Here is a 20,654-nt window from a genome sequence, read left to right as displayed (position 1 = left end):
AATTAATCCAAGAGCAGTTTAGAAGATGTAATCAGTAAAGAATGAATATATTGATTGTACGAATATAAATGATCTCTTACTGCTGGAAATCCATGCTTCTTGAAAATGGAAGAGATAAGAGTCCATTTGTGTAACAGGCGGCTGCATGAGCCACTCCATCCACTCTGAGAAATCCTGTTCCCTGTTTTCAGCTGAGACAGAATTGATACTTCCAGCAGCTGCAAAAAGCAGCATTACTCTCTGAAAGTCCATATTGACCTGGCAATACACATCAACAGAATGCTAATAAATTGCTCATGCTCAATTCCCTGCATATTTGGAGAAAATCTGTGAGCTTCTCAGGTGACTCCTTTCATCTAGGACTGTCATGTCTCGTGGGTCCATGTAACTCTTGGCTGGACAAGGCCTTCTAGCTCTACTTTGTGGTGCTTCTTTTTATGTTCATTAGCTCCTAACATGAGTGAATTTCTCAACAGACATTTGAAATGTTTAAGAGAAAAAGAGGACACGTTTGTATCATTGGAAGACAATAACCTTAATCTCAGGATATGCTTAAAATAAGTCAATTTACAGATCGCCTGGGGAGGGGCGAGCCTACATGAATTGATATGCACGAAGAGCTCAGGTGTCAATGCAGAAGAAGTGCTCAATAAATGCTAGTTATTACCATACACAAATTCGGTCTCTGAGGCTCGTTTTGAAAAGCAAATTCCCGGGGCGGCTGGATGGCTCAGTCGTTAAGCGTCTGCCTTCAGCTCAGGGCGTGATCCCAGGGTTGAGCCCCGCATCGGGCTCCCTGCTCTGCTGGGAGCCTGGTTCTTCCTCTCCCACTCCCCCTGCTTGTGTTCCCTCTCTCACGGTCTGTGTCTCTCTCAAATAAATAAATAAATAAATAAATAAAATCTTAAAAAAAAAAAAAAACAGATTCCCCAAGATTCCCCAGAGTGAGAGCTGGGGTAGGATTAGAACCCAGGCCCACCAGACCCCAAGCCTGCCCCTCGTCCATGAGTGGTGGCATCATCTCTGGCACCAATAAGCCCCTCACCCCACGAGACTGCATTTGCCATCCACTTAGAAAGTGCCTGCCCTATGGGGCCAAGCGTGGCGCTGGGGGACGGGGATGCACCGTAAGCCACATCGGCCGGGTCCCACCCCCCGTCACGGAGCTACCAGCTTGAAGGTGAAGACAGATGAACAAACAAAAAAACCGACAAGTTAAACACCCCTCACCCTTGACATCCAAAGCCGCGCCTGCGGTAGCGTTCACTCAGGCAGTGCACGTGCGAGAGACGCGCGTGGGAAGAGGTGGAATCTAAAGAAAGACCGGCCCACACGGAGGTCCTGCTGCGCCTTCCCTTTGGCCACAGGGGAGATGTCACCCACTCTGCTCCTGCTGATGGCTGACGACTGCTGAGAATGAGCTCCCCAGACCGCGGGAGGTGCTGGAGCTGGGGCATAAGAACAGGGAGCCCATCTGTCTCTCCCGGATAGCCATCACAAAAACGTCTTCTTATACCGTCGCCGTTAACTCACTGAAGAAGGTCCAGATTCGGCCTCAGTGGAAACATGCAGACTGGCACCCTCGCACTGGTGCCCAGACCCCCAGCTCCCCGAGCAGGATCTGGAGAACAGGAGCTACCCTTGCAATGTTCTCTGAAGCAAATCCACTCTCAGATTAACAGTGAAGAGCCTGAGGAGGCAGCCTAATCCCCCAATGAGCTGTGCTCGCCCCAGCGTGGCCACACCGGGCCAGACACAGCACTGAGATTCCAGCGATTTCTTCTCTTCTCTCAAACCAGATGTGTGGCTCGAGGAAGTGACTGCATAGTGATATTTGTTACTTTGGGATATTGTTTTTAGAGGTTTTTGAAGTTCATAATTCAACAAATGTTTGCTGAGGACCCACTGTGCGCAGGTGCTGCTCTAGCTGGGAGGGAATCGGCAGGGAGCGAAATTGACAGAATGCCCTGCCCTCCCGGAGCGGCCAACCCAGAAGGTTTAAGACGAGTGTTTCTGTTATTTATGTACAGGTCATGTGGACACCGTCCCCAATCTGGCACTGATCTCTGATTTTCCCTCCTCAGACCTGCTTAGCAGCCGTGTTACATCAGGACAGAAGAGGGGTGCTAGACACTTCCACTCCTAAGACCAGATAAAGGTCCCCATGGATTTAACAAAAAGCACAGAAACTTAGCAGAGTAGGAAGCTACCGGAGATGATGACGTAACATAACTTGGCCCCACTCCCTTGTCTGTGATGCCCCTCACAGGCTGTGTGCAAACACCAGGGATCTGCTCGTGGAAGGAGGGATGTGCCACGACTAATGTCCCGATTCCTTGCTGTGCTGGGAAAAACACTTTTATACTTAGTTTCACTTCACTATATAGGACACACACAAAACCAGCCTACGCACCCCTGCCTAAACAAACGTCTAAAAACATCAGGGGCTTCTGCTTCTAAAATCAAGCTCCGTGTCAAGGGGACTGGACATTCCTCAGGAGGAGCCAAATCAGATCAGTTTCCTGCCCTGATTAGCATGTCTGCCCCAGAGAGCTGGCATTCCAGAAAGTCCATCCCTAAACCTGGCTCATGTTTATACAACAAATTTTTCAATCTAGAAGCCTCCCTCTACGCACTCTGCTTCAGACTCTATCTCACAAGGCACGGACGGCAACAGCTTATTCTCGAGTCTAAGACTAAGCTCTGCTGCTGCAATTTTCCCCATCTGTTTTGGGGTTGAGAAACAATTAAGCAGCATGAATTTACAAACCTAGATTCAAACACAAAAATGAAAACCCAACAGAGGTGGTCCAGATTGCTATTATCTCCCAACCTATGAAGCACTGGGAGTTTCAAGATATTCCAAAACCTTCCTTCCACAGAAATAGCTTTAGAACACTGTATCACTAGAAGGGCAGAACATGATCAGCTCAATAAACACAGAAAGCATCGGACAAAACCCACCACTCCTTCATGCTAAAACACCCAGCAAACTAGGAATAGAAGGGAATTCCTCAACAGGATAAAAGGCATGTCCTCTCCCCCAAAAAAAGAGAAGGAAAAAAAAAAAACACCTCGTAGCTAACATTATACTTAATGGAGACAAAGTACTTTCTCCCTAAGATCAGAGAAATGACAAAAATGTCCATTCTCACTACTTCAATTCAACATTTTTTAAAGATTTATTTAATTGAGAAAGAGGGAGAGAATGCATGAGCAGGGGGAGGGGCAAAGAGAGAATCTCCAGAAGACTCCCCATAGGCATGGAGCCCAACATGGAGCTTGATCCTGCGACCCTGAGATCATGACCTGAGCCAAAATCAAGAGTCGGACGCTGAACCAACTAGGGCCACCCAAGTGCCCCTCTATTCAACATTTTACTGAGCTTCTAGCCAGGGCAATTAGGCAAGAAAGTGAAATAAGAGACTTCAGGTTGGAAAGGAAGTAATAAACTATCATTCTTTATAGGCAACATGATCCTGTATATAGCAAATCCTAAGGAATCCACTTAAAAAGCTGTTAACACTAATAAACAATAATAACACTAATAAACAGACCCAGCAAAGTTACAGGGTACAGGATCAATATGCAAAAATCAAGTAAGTGTCCCCACACTATCAGGGAACAAATTGAAAATAAAAATCACTAAACAATTCCATTTACAATAGCACCAAAAGAATACGATACTTAGGGACAAACAAAAAAGGAAGTATAAAACTTAACTCTGAAAATTTTAAATACTGTCATGAGAAAATAAAGACTGTACAAATGTGAAGACATCCCATGTCCATGATCAGAAGACTTAATGTTAAGATGGTAATGCTACCCAAATCAATCTACGGATCTAATGTGAAACCTATCAAAATTCCCAAATTCCAAATGCCCTTTCAGTAGAGATTGACAAGCTGATCCAGAAATGCACATGGAAAGTGAAGGGACCCAGCATAGTCAAAACAATGCAAAAAAGAATAACAAAGCTTGAGGGTCCACTAATCCCAATTATAAAACTTACTACAAAGCAAGGGTAATCAAGAGAATGTGGTACTATCCTTAGGAGAGACTTTTCATTCATTGCAATAGAATTGAGAATGCATAAATTAAATCTTACATATATGATCAATTTATTTTCAAAAAGGGATGCCAAGACAATTCAATGGGGGAAAGAACAGTCTTTTCTGCAAATGGTGCCAGAACAACCGGATGGCCGTATGCAAAACAGATGAATTTATGTACTTAGCTCCCATGATACATGGAAATTAACTCAAAATGTATCAGAAACCTAAGTATAAGAATTAAAACTATGAAACTCTGAGAAGAAAACATATAAGAAAATTTTTATGAATTTGGGCTAGGCAATTATTTCTTAGATATAACAGCAAAAGTATAATCTGTAAAAGAAAAAAAAAATAGAGAAATGGGTCCTCACCAAAACGAAAAACTTATGTCTTCCAAAGAGCCTATCGTAAAAAGAAGAAAAAAGACCCTATTGATCGTGAAAAAGACAAGCCACAGACTTACAAAAAAATCAAGTAAGTGTCCCCACACTATCAGGGAACAACTTGAAAATAAAAATCACTAAACGATTCCATTTACAATAGCACCAAAAGTACACGATACTTAGGGACAAACAAAAAAGGAAGTATAAAACTTAACTCTGAAAATTTAAGGACATGCCTTTTATCCTGTTGAGGAGTTCCCTTCTATTCCTAGTTTGCTGGGTGTTTTAGCATGAAGGAGTGGTGGGTTTTGTCCGATGCTTTCTGTGTTTATTGAGCTGATCATGTGCTTCTGCCCTCCTAGTGATACAGTGTTCTAAAGCTATTTCTGTGGAAGGAAGGTTTTGGAATATCTTGAAACTCCCAGTGCTTCATAGGTTGGGAGATAATAGCAATCCGGACCACCTCTGTTGGGTTTTCATTTTTGTGTTTGAATCTAGGTTTGTAAGTCTGAAGCCACAGACTTCAAATCCCATAATGGATAAAGGACCTGTAACCAAAAGAATTCTCAACACTTAATAATATGCAGCAAACAAGCCAATGAAAAAATGGGCAAAAGATCTGAACAGCCATTTCACCAAAGATCAGTAGATGGCAAATCTTACATGAAAACAGTCCAACATCATTAATCTATAAGGAAGTACAAGTAGACTGGCTAAAACTAAAAAGACAGACCATACCAAGTGTGGACAAGGGTATGGGGGAGCTAGCACTCTCAAACCCTGATGACAGGAGTGTAAAATGGTGCAACTGCTTTAGAAAGTCTGGCAGGTTTTTAAAATTTAAACGTACACTTACCATATGATTCAACTTTTCTAATCCAAAAGTTTATGTCCAGACAAAAACCTGCATGAATGTTCATAGCAGCAATAGATGTGACAGCCAAAAACTAGGAACGAGCCAAATGTCTGCCAACAGAGGGATGATCTACGATATGTCACACAGTGGAGTGCCACTCGGCAGGAAGAGGGAGTGGCTTCTGATACACACAACCACATGTGTGAATCTCGAATTAACTGTGTGGGTGAAAGAAGCCAGACGTAGGAAGCGAACACACTTTCTATGATCCCATTTATACAAAACTCCAGAAAATGACAATCCTTCTTCAGGGACAGAGAGTTTGCCTGGGGACAACTGGAGAGGGACAGGAGAGGTATATTACAAAGGGGCATGAAGAAGGTCTGGGGATTGAGGATGTTTACTGTCTTGAGTTTGGTGATGTAGGACTTGGAACAGCAAATTTGTATACTTTAAATATGTGCGGTTTGTGGCCTACCCGTTACACCCTCAAAAGCTGCTAGAAAAATGGTCACGTGTGATAGCAGCTTCTACACAACACCTTTGTACTAAAATCCACTCACACCTGTGCCTACTGCTTGTGGCTAAGTGACCCCGTTAACTGCTAAAGTTTGTGCAGATTATTTGAGTTCTTCGGGGAACCCAGTGAATTTGATTATGGAGCTGATACACTCTGCTCGGCACCAGAACTGCCTGGTGGGAGTCTAAGTTGTGAACCAAGCACCACAACATCAACGAGGGTCCCCTTTCCTCCTATTGAACACAAAATAAATCTGTCTCCAGGAGACCCAGGTCCTGCCTGATACCCGAGACACATCCACAGGCCCAAGACCCTAGCACCGCCCCCCCCAACCCAACCTCGGACCTGAGCAGAGCAGGATGGAGAAGAGCTGATGGGGGGCACCGAGAGAGGTGGGCAGGGAGCACGTGGTCATCTTGACCGAGGGAGCGAGGCAGGGAGGCTCACGGGCCTCCTCTGGCTCATGCCAAGATTTCTCTGCATTACGCAGAAACAATTCCAGAATGTCAGCTCTTAATTGGAATGCCAAAGACAGAAATGAACAAAAGAGCTAATTCATATTGAAATCACAGTGGAGCTGATGGGAAGAAAGCGCTGGGAAGGCCGCCTTACCCATCCCCCGGCCAACAGGAAATGCATGCCCTGTCCCCAATTAGGAAGGAACAATAAAAGTCCAAATCGCCGCACAGAGAAGGACAAAATTGGGCAATAACAGCCAAGCTGCCTGACAACTTATTCTTAGCCGCCTGGCTCCTGGTGGTGGGCAAAGGGAAGGAAATTCATGCCCAGAAATAGAATAACAGTGTTCTCTGTAGGAATTTTTGCCAAGCATTGCTAAGAGAGAAAGAAATCGCCTTAAGCCTCCTTTGGATTTCTCTCTGTCTCCTTCTAAATAAAATTAGGATCCATCGGAGAGCCTCTTGGAAGCCTGTTGTAGCCCAGCACCGACAAGGGCCCTTTTGAGAGAAGTCAGTGCAGAGACCACCGTGAGCCCCCTGCCTCCCCTTCATTGACACCTGTGGGGTCCTGACAACGTCCCCTGTCCCACCCCCACCTGCGACCGGGGGGCCTCTTCCATTTCATGTCCTGCTGTCCCAGGGCGGGAAGGTCAGACGACCGGCAGCCCCAGGCAAGATGTGCTTGCAGAGCTCTTTCAACTGAAGGACTTGCTATCACTTAAAAGCCAGAACTTTCCACAAAAATCTGGGTTTCCAGAAACATCTGTCTTTATAACGTCTGTCTATAGAATGAGCGAAGACACAGGAAGAACTGTTGGTCCACATTTTGGTGGACGAATGTGGATGTGCAGTGGACTCATGTTTACTCAAAATGCACTGAGCACAGCGACTCGGGTTCCGGAGCCGTAGGTTGCGGTGACACTCACACCCACCTCGGGGGCCACGCAGGTGGAACACTCTGCCACGTCTGACACAAGCAGAACGGGGTCTGGCGTGCTGTCGCTAGGTGTGTTCACTGTGTGCTGTGGTGACTGTTCACTCGGATAGACCCTGAGGACAGGACCACCCGTGGGACACGGACCCTGCCCTCAAGGGGCAGACGTGCCACCATGCATGAGGACGTGCCATGTGACGAGTCCCTAATACATGTATCTACCTAGGGACACACAGGGGGGAGGACCCGTGGGCTGCACAATGGCAGGAACAAGGTGACTGCACAGAGGGGGGCCTTGTGCAAAGGGCAGAGGACAGTGGGACGTCCGCAGGTGCAGGGGACAGGGGAGGGGTGCTGGGCACAGGAAACAGCATGATCGCAGGAAGAAGATGTCTAGAACCCCAGAGAGAAAGGCAGAATTTGAGGAGAAAGACCAAGTCCAGATGAGCCCCTGTATCCAACTTTGCCTGAAGTCACCCTGGCTTTTAGTTGCACAACTCAATACACTGCCCCTTTGTTGGCTTAAGACAGTGGATTTGGGTTTCTATGACTTGCAACCAAATGAAAACAAAACAAAACTCACCAGTGCAGGATGTCACCACTACCTGTGCACCAGCCAACACCTACCACACCAGTCCCAGTCCAAGCGCCTCCACCGTATTCAGCGACACCAGCTCCGATGTGCTTCTCCAAGGACCGTGCTCAGGGCACGCCTACCTTCCACCATACCCGCTCTACTAATCCAACCACTCAAGGAAGACGGGCTCACATGGCCTTTCGTAGGTGCTGCCAAACCCAGAAAAGGAGCTGCTCTGTCAAAGCCGATGTCCTCCAGAGGGGACATCGGGTTCTCTTTAGTGACCAGCTCCCCACACATTGCTCATCTCAGTGAGTAGCAGAAAACTTTGTATTTTTTGCAGCACTTCCACTGCCTTCCCTTACCCCTCTCAGACCAACTTTGGAAACAAGATCCTTCCCTGGGGCAGAGAAGGCTTTAAAATGTCAATGCCCTTTTATGAGGCCTTTAGCATCTCATTATCACAAGTCCAGCTGACACCGGAAGGCTGGGAACTTAATTATGGCAGCCAAAAGATGGCGGATACCGTCTTCAAGACCAGCATGAGCTTACATTTATTTCTCTACAACCCTGAATGAGTTCCTCTCCTGCTGACGAGGCGTGGCTGGCCACTGTGGTTCCGGAGACCACAGTTCACTGACAAACAGTACAATTACCGACACAGGAGCACATGAGGCCCTCACTGATCAGAAGGATAGATAGTCAAAGATTAAATCATAATTACAATGTGGAAATTGCATTTTTCTTCCTTCCTCTGAAGACCTTTAAAGAAACTTAGCAAAGACAAGAAAATATGTTAGGGGAGCAGCATAAAGACCCTCCCCCAAGATGTCCATGCCCTAATTCTCAGCACCTGGGAATGTGTTACCTTACACATTCCTTACAGGGTGGTGTAGGGGGTTCACCTGTAGCCCCAAAGTGCTATGTCCAAGTTCTAGCCCCTGCTACCTGAGAACGTGACCTTATCTGGAAACGGGGTCTTTGAAGATGTAATGAAAGCTGCTGGATAAGATCATCCTGAGTTAGGGTGGGTCCTAAATCTGCTGACAGAGCCCTTAGAAGACGGCCACGTGGACATACAAGGGCAAGACCCGGGGAAGACAGAGACAGAGGCTGGAGGGACATGGCCACAGGCTAAGGACACCTGGAACCACCAGAAGTTGGAAGAGGCAGGAAGGATCCTCCCCTAGAGCTTCTGGAGGGGGTGGAGTGCTGCCATCACCTTGATTTCTGACTTCTGGCCTCCAGATCTGGGAGAAAATAAATGTATGTTGTTTTAAGCTACTGAGTCTGTGGGAACTTATGACAGCTGTAGAAAACTACTGCACACAGGAAAGGTAACTGAGATAAGGAGGTGAGATGAAAGGATTAGCCTGGGTTACCCAGGTGGACCTAACATGATCGCCAAGGTCCTTGGGAAAGAGAGGCAGGAGGCTGGAGTCAGAACCACAATGACAGAACCAGAGGCGGGGGAGGGAGAGAGGGTGAAAGACACCATGGCGCCAAACTGCAGACGGCGGAGGGGCCACAGCCAGCAACGCAGGCACCTCTAGAAGCTGGACAACGCCAGGAGACGGGAATGCAGCCCCAAGGACCCACTTTAGCCTCCTGAGCTCCAGGACAGTAAGATAAAGAATGTGCTGTGTTCTGAGCTACTGGGTTGACCGTAATTCGTTACAGCAGCAAGAGGAAACTAATACGTCACCTTCCAGGCGATGAGGAGGAAAACAAAAGTCCTCGACAAACTCAGAAAGTCCATGATCACAGACTTCTGGATGAGAAAGCCAGAGAACGATGCTCTCCTCCTGGCTCACAGGTGGGTCAGAGGGTGACAATTCCAGATGACCAGGGGCCGCTGCGTGGGAACTCTGTCCCCACATTCACTGCCCCAGGGAATTACCCGTCTACGTGCCCGTTCCTCGTGTACGAACTTGGCGATGGTAGGATCACCTACTTTGAAGGCTTGTTGTGAAGACAAGATGGGTCAATATTTCTAACGTCCTCATTGTAATAGTACCTGTCACTACTATATTCTCAAAAAATGTTAACTACGAATACCCATTAGCTCAGTTGTCAGGTCCCAACAACAGAATTCATACTGTTCCACCTCTGGATGGATGCCTGGTACACTGCCCCTACACGTCCATTATCGATAGGTAAGCATTTGTGGCACAGGAACGCCCCCATGAGAACAGCAGCAGCCTTGGATCACGGTGCCAGAGCCAGGTCTTTACCCAGTGCCATGTCCCTCTCCCCCCTCTTTGAAGACTTTCAGTGACAGGAAACCACTAGAAATGTTCTGATAAAGACCAGGCAACCACTCTTGGCCCGTTATCTCCGGGAAGCTCTAGCATTCATTCATCATTCATTTGTTAGTACATTCCACACATATTTACTGAGCCCGCACTGTGTTCCAGATTCTGCTTAGGACTGGGGAGAGCATCGTTAATAAAACAAAGTCATAGACTCTGTAGACCTTGCAATCAAGTCGGGGTTAAAATACACAGATATGAATATGGATGTTGATATGTAGATATAATGTTTATTGACCTATTATAGATCCAGCACCACACGCCTTCCTTTATAAGCTTATTTAATCATCCCCAAAGTTCCATCCTGGGATTCTATCGTGCAGATCTGACAAGCAGAAATTCAGTTATATGTGCTTGCAATGACTGGGGGTTGCCATCTGAGGACACTTCCAGCAAAAGCTGTAAGAGAGAAGGATAAAAGATGGGCATGTATCTCACCACCAATTCTGTTCCAGTCTAACTTGCGGAGGTACCTGAGCGTTCCCTTTCAAACTAGCCTTGACTGACAATGCCCCAGAACATCTGGCCACAGCTCAAATGCAAGGAGACAATTTTTTTTTTTTTAATATCAACTGTCTTTTGAACTTTTTGAACCCAGGTGTTCTCTCAGGGATTTTCAAGGATTACTTTGATTACTGTTAGTTCTGCCTCTGCCATATACACAGACTTTTCCTATGGAAGGTTCCACACTGTGTCATCATCATCCCTGTTTTACAGATAACAAATGGGGGGGCGCCTGGGTGGCACAGCGGTTAAGCGTCTGCCTTCGGCTCAGGGCGTGATCCTGGCGTTACGGGATCGAGCCCCACATCAGGCTCTTCTGCTATGAGCCTGCTTCTTCCTCTCCCACTCCCCTGCTGTGTTCCCTCTCTCGCTGGCTGTCTCTATCTCTGTCGAATAAATAAATAAAATATTAAAAAAAAACAAAAAAAAAAACAAATGGGGCTCAGGGAGGGTAAGTGATTTGTCCAAAGTCAAACAGAGACGGAGGCGGAGTCAGGCTTGGAGCCGATGCCGACCTTCTGAAACCCGAACCAAAGGGATTCACGGGCTCTGCGTGCTCTTTCTCTAGAGTGAGCTGGCACAGCTCCCTTTTAATTTCCACTCTGGGGATTTAAAGAGCACACACCCAGTCTATCTCCGAACCATGGCCCCTGGAAGGCTTCTAGAGAGCTGTCCTGTCTCCCCCTCTTCACCTTGCCCCTGGGCCTTTTCTTCTCATCACCAGGCTACACGCTCACGCGTCCTCCAACCATCTCTCTGTGACCGACGTCAAGGGCCCTCCGCCCCCCAGACACCCGTAAGCAGAAGACACTCCAATTTCCAGTGTTGCTCCCTTGCCTAGGAAGACAGAAGTCCCGGTCAGGGTGACTAGCATTTGTTGCTGATTTTTAACAGCAACCAGGGTACAAGACGTGCCTCACTTTCCTCTGAAATCTACTATCAGAAAACCATCAGCGGGAGTGCGACGAGAAGTGACAGATGCCCCACGAGCCTCCGTGGGGGAGCGAGAGGGAGTGGTGGGAACTGTGGTGATTTGGGGGGCCCAGGCATTATGCACAGGGGTGTCCTCCAGGCAGCTCCAGGTGAGGGTCCCAAGAAGCAACCTGACCTTGTGATTTTCATAGGAAGCTAGAAACCCCTATTTCTATGTGAATTTGACAATTTTTACAGGGTGGCAGAAAATTAAATAATAGACACACACACTCTACTATTAAGATGCATCTTCTACTGTGTATGTGGTTTTTTTACATAGAAGTTAAAACTTAAAATCTATCCCTCCCAATCTTGCCGGATTAGGCCAAGCTTCCATCTAGCCTTTCAAAATCATTTGTGTCCTCGGATTCTGTACGCCCCCAAGTCATTCAATCCCAAGTCAAAGGGACTTTACATCTTCCTGAATTCATACTTTTTCCCTTACCTAAATCACAGTCCCAATGCATAGAACTTCCAAGGCACCAAGCTCTTTGGTGAACCCTGCAAGACTCTCCCTGGGGAGCACACAGCGCTTTCTGTAACTGTGAAGAAGTAACTGAATGACACCTGTGCAGGCTAAGGGGGTCTCCCCGTGGGCTGCTAACAAATGTCCCCCATGGTTGGAAATGCCCCTGGGAGGACACGGAGGCCAGGGCGCAGCTCTGCGGGTGATGCTGTTTGTCTCAGAGTGGAGGCAACATTTACTACAAATATTGACACTAAACCCGTGACAAATGCACCACAGCCAATTCATTAACATCCCTCCCTTGACTTGGGCCCCAGGATTTGCAACAGAGCCTGGGCTCCCCTAGAAAAGTCTGAGAAGTAGCTCCAAGCTTGATGGTCTGCTCACTCCGATTTGTTCTTCTGAAGATGAGGTCATAATTTGCTCAAAGAAAGCTCCGTCTTCGTGAGGCCACAAAAGTGACAGTTAAGTAAAAAATAAAAACAAAAACAAACCCAAAACTATCATCTTCCAAAGCAATGTATCTATCAGGCTGGGCAGAAGATATTTCTAGTTCTCTTCTGTGCAGGGGAAACTAGCAAGTATAAGGCAGTACAGGAGGGCAGAGCTCTCCAGGGCAGCAGAGGGGGAACCCTCACTCTGGGGGGGCTCCCCCAGGCTCTCAGGAGGGAGCACAGGTGTAGAGGGCTACAGACTTAGAAGGCCATTTGTTTGGGCCACCATCCCCCAGATGCCATCTCCATATGCCACCCCCCCCCCCAGTGACATGGGAACAGTAAATAACGTGCATTGTCAAAGGCAATCAAGGACCACACACCATCAGTATTTCTCCTTCCATGGGGAGGAGCTTGTATGGCTTGGCTCAGATCTTCCTAAAGTCTGAATACAACAGGCTTTAGATTTGTTTAATCAAACCTGCCCACAGAGTAGAAGGCCCGCCAGGAGCCCCAGGGCAAGGCTGCATATGCTTTGAAGCCAATCCCCCTTCTGTCTCCAGGGAGAATTAGCATTCCAAGCCCAGGAAGCAGGCTGTGCCAAATTTGGGTTTCCTAAGGATTAACTTTTTTTTTTTTTAATTGGGCCTCACAGACACATCAATTCTTCTTTATCAAAACCATCTCTGGCTTAAGGCACAGGCTCCTGTAGGTCACCAAGAGAAGAAACCAGCCCCTCCCAAATCTTTTCCACCACAAGGAGAACCCTAGAGGCTTTTCTGTCTACCACGAAGTTCTTCAGCCTGGGACCAAGTTTCATTTCCCCTCTAAACAGGAACCTGAGGAATGTGAGGGAAGACAGAATCTACTGCCTTATTCTTCTAGAATGAATGGATGGGCCCTGGGGGCTCCCTTAGCAACTTGAGAGAGAAAGGACAGTTCTGAAGCTTCAAGTTCTTTCTCCATGAGGTGTCTGCTACAAAAGGAAATGGCCAACCAGTGTGCCAATAAAAAAACAGGCAGAAACTCTAAATTAGGTGGTTCACACAGACCCCTACAAAGAACATGAAATAACCCATGCGCTGATTCCTGGCTGAATTTGGAGTCATAAATACAGCTAATTAAAACAAAGAACCCAGAGGAAATGCCCCATGGCCAGATTATCCAAACCAATAGCTGAATCCCACTGGTATTCAAATTAAGTTAGGAGGCATATGGAGGGACTTTTATTTTAACAGTTATCTATTTTAATGTATATTAACAAAAAATTAGCACATCAAGACCATGGGCTGTAATGTCTTTATAATGAGGCATAGGGGCATAAGGGTTATTTTAAATAAGAATGAAGAGACAACCCGTGCAAGGACACTCATCCCCTCCCCTCTGCACCCCGAAATTTCCCATGTGAAAGATGCCCTCCCTGTAACCAGAAGCGAAGAGACATCGTCATCACTGAGCTTGGAAATTTAGAGACAGTGGTAAGAAAGACAAGAAAGCTGTATAAACATCTGTTGGAACTTTTTACTAATTTACTACCCCAGCCCACATTCTTTCTAGAATTCCATACTAGGTGTGTGCCTTAGCTGAGTTGGTCAGAGCACCTGTCTGATAGAATTCCTTACTAACTAGAGCCCCGAAAGTGAAGTTTTCTTTGTCCTGTCAAGCCCTCCCAGATTCATTGTCTCTTTGTCTAAAAAGTACAGAAACTGCCTGCCATGGTCATTTCTTTAGGTCTCAATTTCATGACTGGACCTCTGTGCCTACTTCATAAAACTCTGGGTTTTTTCTCCTGTTAATATGTCTCATGTCAATTTAATTCTTAGTCCAGCTGGAAGAACATGAAGGGTAAAGGAAGAATTGTTTCCTTCCCTTCAATGGCTAAATTAGTACTAAGTTTGAAAAAGTGAGGCATTTAAAGAAAATCTGTTGAGTAAATAATATTATTTACAAAGGAAGTTGGCAAACATTGAGATGACATGTGGATTGCTAAAATTAGGGAAATATTGTCTTATGACCAAAAGGAGGGGAAGAAAATTATTTCTGCTTAAGATGCTAGGGATCCCCACTCCAGGGAGCGAAACAGGAGGGGTCAGTGCCCCATTCCTCAGTGTGGTCACCCTGGCTCCAGCCCCACAAGACCTTGGAACAGAGGGATGGGCCCCTGGTAGGCCCAGTGGTAAGGCCCCTTTTACCTTCACGACGTCTTCATCCGCAGACCTGCACTCCACAGCCTCCAACACGTCCACCACGGAGCCATCCTCCTGAATGCCCACGACCTTGACGGGAACCGAGACAGCCTTCCCGGTGAGGACGGCCGTGTTCAGCACCTCCGTGTCCTGCACAGGAAAGCAGAGGGCACAGGTCATACACAGGGAAGCCCGCAAGCAGGCAGGGAGCCACCAGCCAGACTAGTTACACTTTAGCTCACTCCCTGCCGCTAAAACTCCGTCTGCATGGGCCACCTCCCCAGGCCTTGCAACATGGAAATTCTGGAGTCAGGAGCTTCTATCCTAGACTGAGCTCAGGAAGCCTGGCCACTAGACCTCCTTCTCCACCCCCCGGGGCAGGGACATTGTCACATCCCCCCAAGACCCCTCCCGCCACCCCCCACACCCCAGCCTATAGCCGGGCTCACACACTGCACAGGGTGCCTTCCAACATTCACCAAATCTCCAGAACAGAATTGGCATATAATGAGCAACAAGAGCTCAATAAATATAGGTATTGCAGAAGACGCGATGAAAGACTGGCTCCATGAATGAATTTAAAAACCCAGAGTTTTATGAAGTAGGCACAGAGGTCCAGTCATGAAATTGAGGCCTAAAGAAATGACCATGGCAGGCAGTTTCTGTACTTTTTAGACAAAGAGACAATGAATCTGGGAGGGCTTGACAGGACTAAGAAAACTTCACTTTCGGGGCTCTAGTTAGTAAGGAATTCTATCAGACAAATCTCCACTCAAGGGTCACTTGGTAAGTGACTGCCTATGCTCAGAGCTTATTAACAGAGTGAACATGGCCCTCAGTGTTGTTTCAGATGAAGGATACAGATAACAGGGCACCTGGGTGGCTCAATCAGTCAAGCTGCCAACTCTGGATTTCAGTTCAGGTCATGATCTCAAGGTCATGGGATCGAGCCCTGCATAGGCTCCACACTCAACACAGACTGTTTGTCCCTCTCCCTCCACTCCCCTCAACCAACCCCTCACTCTCTCTCTCTCTCTCTCTCAAATAAATAAAATCTTAAAAAAAGAAGATGACAAATAACAGTACAAATAACAGAAGAGAACTAATCCCAGAATATCAGCCCAACGCCAGCACCCGTCCTCCCCCACAAGCCGCCAAGTGCCCCCAGATCCCTTCTAAGTCCAGGGATTTGTGAGTGCCAGCTTCATGTTCTTTTCTCACTTCCTCTGCCGATTCCTGGGGTCCTGTAGGGTCCACCTTCAAGACTTCTGTCCTGCACATTCTTGCCATCTCCATGACCACCTCCCATGGAGAGACTGTCCTCACTGGGACAGCCACAACAGCCCCCAACCCATCTCCTGTGTCCACTCTCCCCACAACGGTTCAAGAGAATCTTTTTTTATCTCAACAGAATTCAGATCATTTCTCCCCTAGATTGAAACTCTTTGGAAGTGTCTTCCTCTTTGTTCTTAAGATAGAGTCCATGTTCTCCGCCAGCGGTGATCTGACCCTGGCCCACCCTCCGGCTCTCTCACCCTTCCCACTGTCCCTCCCCACAGGGAGCCTCACAGATTTCTCTTACTTCTCTCCCACTGCAGCACATGCTCAGCGTGTCTCCTGCTCTTCCCCATGCAGAGCCCTCCACCCCACCCTCCTCTGCTCCTGCCATCCTCCCATCTCAGCCTCCGTGCCCAGTTCTTCACAGGAATGGGGCTTTTCTGCCCTCCACAGGGTGCATGAGCACTGCCTAGTCTTCCCTGCACGGTAATCACCACCAATGCTCCCCTTATGTTTATCTCGTGTTTATGTTTCTATCTCTAACCACTCATTAGACTCTAAACTCCCCAAGGGTCTCAGCCACCTTTGTTCTGACCTGCATGGCATCCACAGAACCAGAGCAGGTATCTGGCTCTGGAACGGACTGTCCAAGTTTGAAACTGGCTCAGCCTCTGTTTCGGCCGTCACGGGAAACCTGATTCAAGTGAAATAACCCAACATGGGTTTCATGACATAACCAAAGTCTGGAGGATTGTGGCTGCTGCCTCTGGTCCGGTGACTCCACGAGGTCAGGGCTACTTCTCCGCAGTTCTCTTGGCCATTCCCTCAAGGTTGCAAGATGGCATCCATCACACCAGCCATCTGTCCCATTGTCTCAGCAGAGAGAAGGTGGGATGGGGAGAGAGAGAGTGCACCTGCTGCACCTGTCTCTTTTCATCAGGAAGTCCAAAGCTTGTCATATGGCCAGCCCACCTGCAGAAGAGGCTGGGAAAGTGGGTGTCTGTCATGGAGCTGGCAGGGAGTAGGGGTGTGTTAAATGGCTTTTTATAGTCCTTATCAGATCCGCCACGAGTTACTCACTTCTCCCTGTGCCTGAGCTCCCTGATCTGGAATATGGGAATAATAAAAATACATCCCGTGGGGTGACCTCATGAAGATTTAATGAAACTATGTGTGTACAAAGCTTAGAACAGAATTGGCATATAATGAGCAACGAGAGCTCAATAAATATAGGTATTGCAGAAGACGCGATGAAAGACTGGCTCCATGAATGAATTAAAGAACCACTGGGTAGGTTCACAAAGGGACTCTGGTGAAGATGGTCCTTCCACACTTGTTCGAAGACAGTCAACTGGAGAAGCCAGTGGGAAACTGGGTGATGTGGCTCAGCGGCGAGATCCTCCAAACACTCAGTATTTGGTTCCACCAGAATCAACCCAATGGATGATTTATTTCAAGTGCTCCTTTCACTCTTGGAGCCCGTATTCTCAGCTCAAGGACTAAGTAGGTTCCACATTCGATTTTCTAAATCAGCCCCTCATTATCCACCTTAAACCTGAAGATGGGTAAGAGATGGAGTCAATAAGTGATAATGATGATGATGATGATAGGCAGTGCTCTAAGTACTTTCCATGTAATTAATTGCTCATTCAGTTTACTCAATAACCCTTCCAAGATAATTCTTAGTATTACTCCCAGTTTACAGATTTACTATTCATTGAGAGTAAACCTGAAACATAACAGCTACTTGTCAACAAAAAACATCAACTTTGTAACGAGCAGTTGTAAACAATGCCAACCCAATCTAAGAAAGATGAAAATATAAGTTGGAATTTCTTACATATGTCCTCTCCTCTGTATGGACTCTCAAGGAGTTAAGTCCAAAAGCGTGTAACTCTAGTTCATGTTCCTGAGTATCCTATTGCCACCAGGGACATGAACTATATGTACCTTTATATTTAAGGGGTATAGCAAGGACAGGAAGCAGGAAGTACTGCAGAAGTTGAGATGAGAACTCACCAAAGATGGGATAGTGGTGTGGGTGCAGGTGTGATTGCAATGTGTACAAAGAACAGAGACTATATCATGATTCCAGAACAAATCGCTAAATTCTACTGACAATGCAACTGAAAAATCAGTATGGGTGTTTGCTGTGTGTAATGGGCAGGCATTAATTCTGCCTGATGAGCATTCGTGGATGCTGAACATCCATCCAACCTCCTGTTTGTAATGACAATTTTATTTTCCTTTGGGTATCATCCTACTCTGCTACCAATGAATGTCGCTTCTGGTGCTGACCTCAGACCACCAAGTCAGGCTTCACAGATGAGCACATGAACCAAATATGGTCAGTGTCATGTCCTCAAAGACTGATTCAAGTGAAATGCAAACAAAGGAAATCAAAGACAAGAGTAGGATAAGACAAATTCTTGGGAAAGATTTCTGAGTTTCTGAATCCAACTATATCTGTGTCTGCTATCTTTGGAAATTTCGATATATAAGATAAACTGTTGTACTTAAGCCAACGTACAACTGAAAGTCTTGACAAATACATGTGAGAATAGGCAACATGTTATGCTCTAAAATGAACACCAATCTCTACCCTGTAGAAGCTCACAGCCTTCAAGGAAGACACCACAATAATTTTACCAAACTGAGTTTCAAGAGAAGTGATTGTATTTCTCATAACAACCAATCACAACTGACCCAAGCTTGTGATTTTATCTCAAATACCTCTGCAGCCATGTTTCTTCCTTTAGTTTTTGCCTATGTGGCTGAGATTTTTGCAACCATGTTTTCCAGTGTCCATCAATGGCCTCCCCCAAATCCCAAAGGCAATCCTACCTGCCTCTGACACAATGAGAAAGCAATTTATCTTGTTAAATATTACATTTAAATCATCCCCTGGTGCCAGAGACTGCTAAAAATTCACCATCTATCAAAATACAAGTCTTTTATTCTGTTCCTGTTGTGCAGGCTCTAGGTTTTATGTCTTGAAAGCATATTTATATTCCTTTATGAAGATGAGTTTCCATTAATGCTGCACACGAGAGCAGCAGCAGTGAAAATGGCAGAATAAAGACATCCGAAAAGTCTCTCCATAAAAACAATGAGAAAACTGAAAAAAAAATTCAAAATCAACTTTTTTAGAACTCTGGAAATAAAACAAAGGCTTATGTAACCAGGAGAGCATTTATTCAAGAAAAATGGCTGAACCTTGGTTAAAAAACAGAGAACTTTGTGGCTTTTTAACTTGATTTATTCCCATCCCCTACTTTTCAGCCCCACAGTAGCTTTAAAAAATTACAGCCCATATTCACAGTCAAAACCACTGGATTTGTAGTTCAAAAGCCACTGGAGAGATCAGATCAGGGCTGGAGACCTTTCATACCCTAATTCCCAAAGAACTGCCATTATTTGACTTGTCTGATAGCCCCCTGGAAGATCCCATTTGCAAAGCTGTCAGTATTTGACTTGACTTTGAGTTCACCCAGTGTGAAAACCTTTTCCCCTAGAGGTATTTGTTAAAAGCAATTGTAGGCAATTGTTTAACTTCATAGGTGGTGAATAAAGTCTGGTGTGAAAAAATAGACCAACCCAAAAGCTTAAAAGGAAAAGATGATGAATGAGATATGCAGAGGTGCTGTGAAAAGCTAATACCTGGGGAATCTATAAGACCATGCTTAACTTAGAGCTGTGTGTATGCCCAGGACTGTGTTCATACTCAAAAAAGACCTGAGAAGCCTATAAGTTCTCACCTTTTGCTAACTTTGAGGTTCTATGAAAGCAGGAAGTGAAAGCTAAGGCAGAGCTGTCAAATGCCTGGCTAATATTGAAAGTATGTCCCAACACACCCAAAGAGCCTCTTGGTAAAGACTGGGACACTTACTGACTCCAAGTGTCTAGGAAAATCTCTGTCCAATAGTTAGCTGACTGCCACACAGGCCAATGACTTCGGCAATCACACAGAACAAAGAATAGAGACTTAACAGAATTGTTCATAAAAGTCACTAAACAAACTACTACAACAAATAACAATAAAGATAAACCCAGGGAAAAAGAGATAACCCAATTTCAGAGTTGCTACATTATATCATTTAAAATTTTCCACTTTTCAACAACAACAAAATTAGGAGACATGCAAACAAACAAAAAAGTATGGCCCAGTCACAGGACAAAAAGCAATCGAGAAGAATTGTCCTTGAGCAAGCCCAGATGTTGCATTTACTAGACAAAGATGCAAATATTTTAAACCGGCTACTTCAAATACATTCAAAGAACTTAAAAAAAAAAATCATGTCTAAAGAACCAAAGGAAAGTATGAAAAAGGTGTCTCACCAATGAGTGAATACCAATAAAGAAATATAAATTATGAATAATTATGAACAAAAGAACCAAATGGAAATCCTGGAGTTGAAAATGGAAAATTCACTAGTGTATTCTCCTTTGGAATGGAGTAAAAATAGAACACGAAAAGAGGACAAAATGTGGAAAATCCACAAACATGTGGAAATTAAACAGCCTCCTTTTAAGCAATAAATGGTTCAAAGCAGAAATCACAAGGGAAATTGGAAAAATGCTTTGAGATGAGTGAAAACAAAAACACAGCATACCAAAAGTTACGGGATGCGGGGAAAGTAGTACTTAGAGATAAATTTATGGCTGTAAATGTCTGCATTATAAAAAAGAAAAAAAAATCTCAATCCAATAACCTAGGCT

General features: G+C 45.7%; 1 protein-coding gene across 1 annotated transcript in view; it reads right to left on the bottom strand.

Moving 5' to 3' along the window:
• Positions 1-20,654, bottom strand: part of TMEM132B (transmembrane protein 132B) — a 222,794-nt gene that overhangs the window by 24,395 nt on the left and 177,745 nt on the right. The window contains exon 5 of the mRNA XM_040619421.1: positions 14,664-14,807. Within this exon, the coding sequence (XP_040475355.1) occupies positions 14,664-14,807 (144 nt within the window). The remainder of the gene's footprint in view (positions 1-14,663; positions 14,808-20,654) is intronic.

This window comes from Ursus maritimus, unplaced genomic scaffold (genome assembly GCF_017311325.1).
Source record: "Ursus maritimus isolate PB19 unplaced genomic scaffold, ASM1731132v1 scaffold_33, whole genome shotgun sequence".
Classification (NCBI taxonomy): Eukaryota; Metazoa; Chordata; class Mammalia; order Carnivora; family Ursidae; genus Ursus; species Ursus maritimus.
Note: the sequence above shows the minus strand (reverse complement) of the source record. Positions and strands in the feature narration are given on the sequence as shown.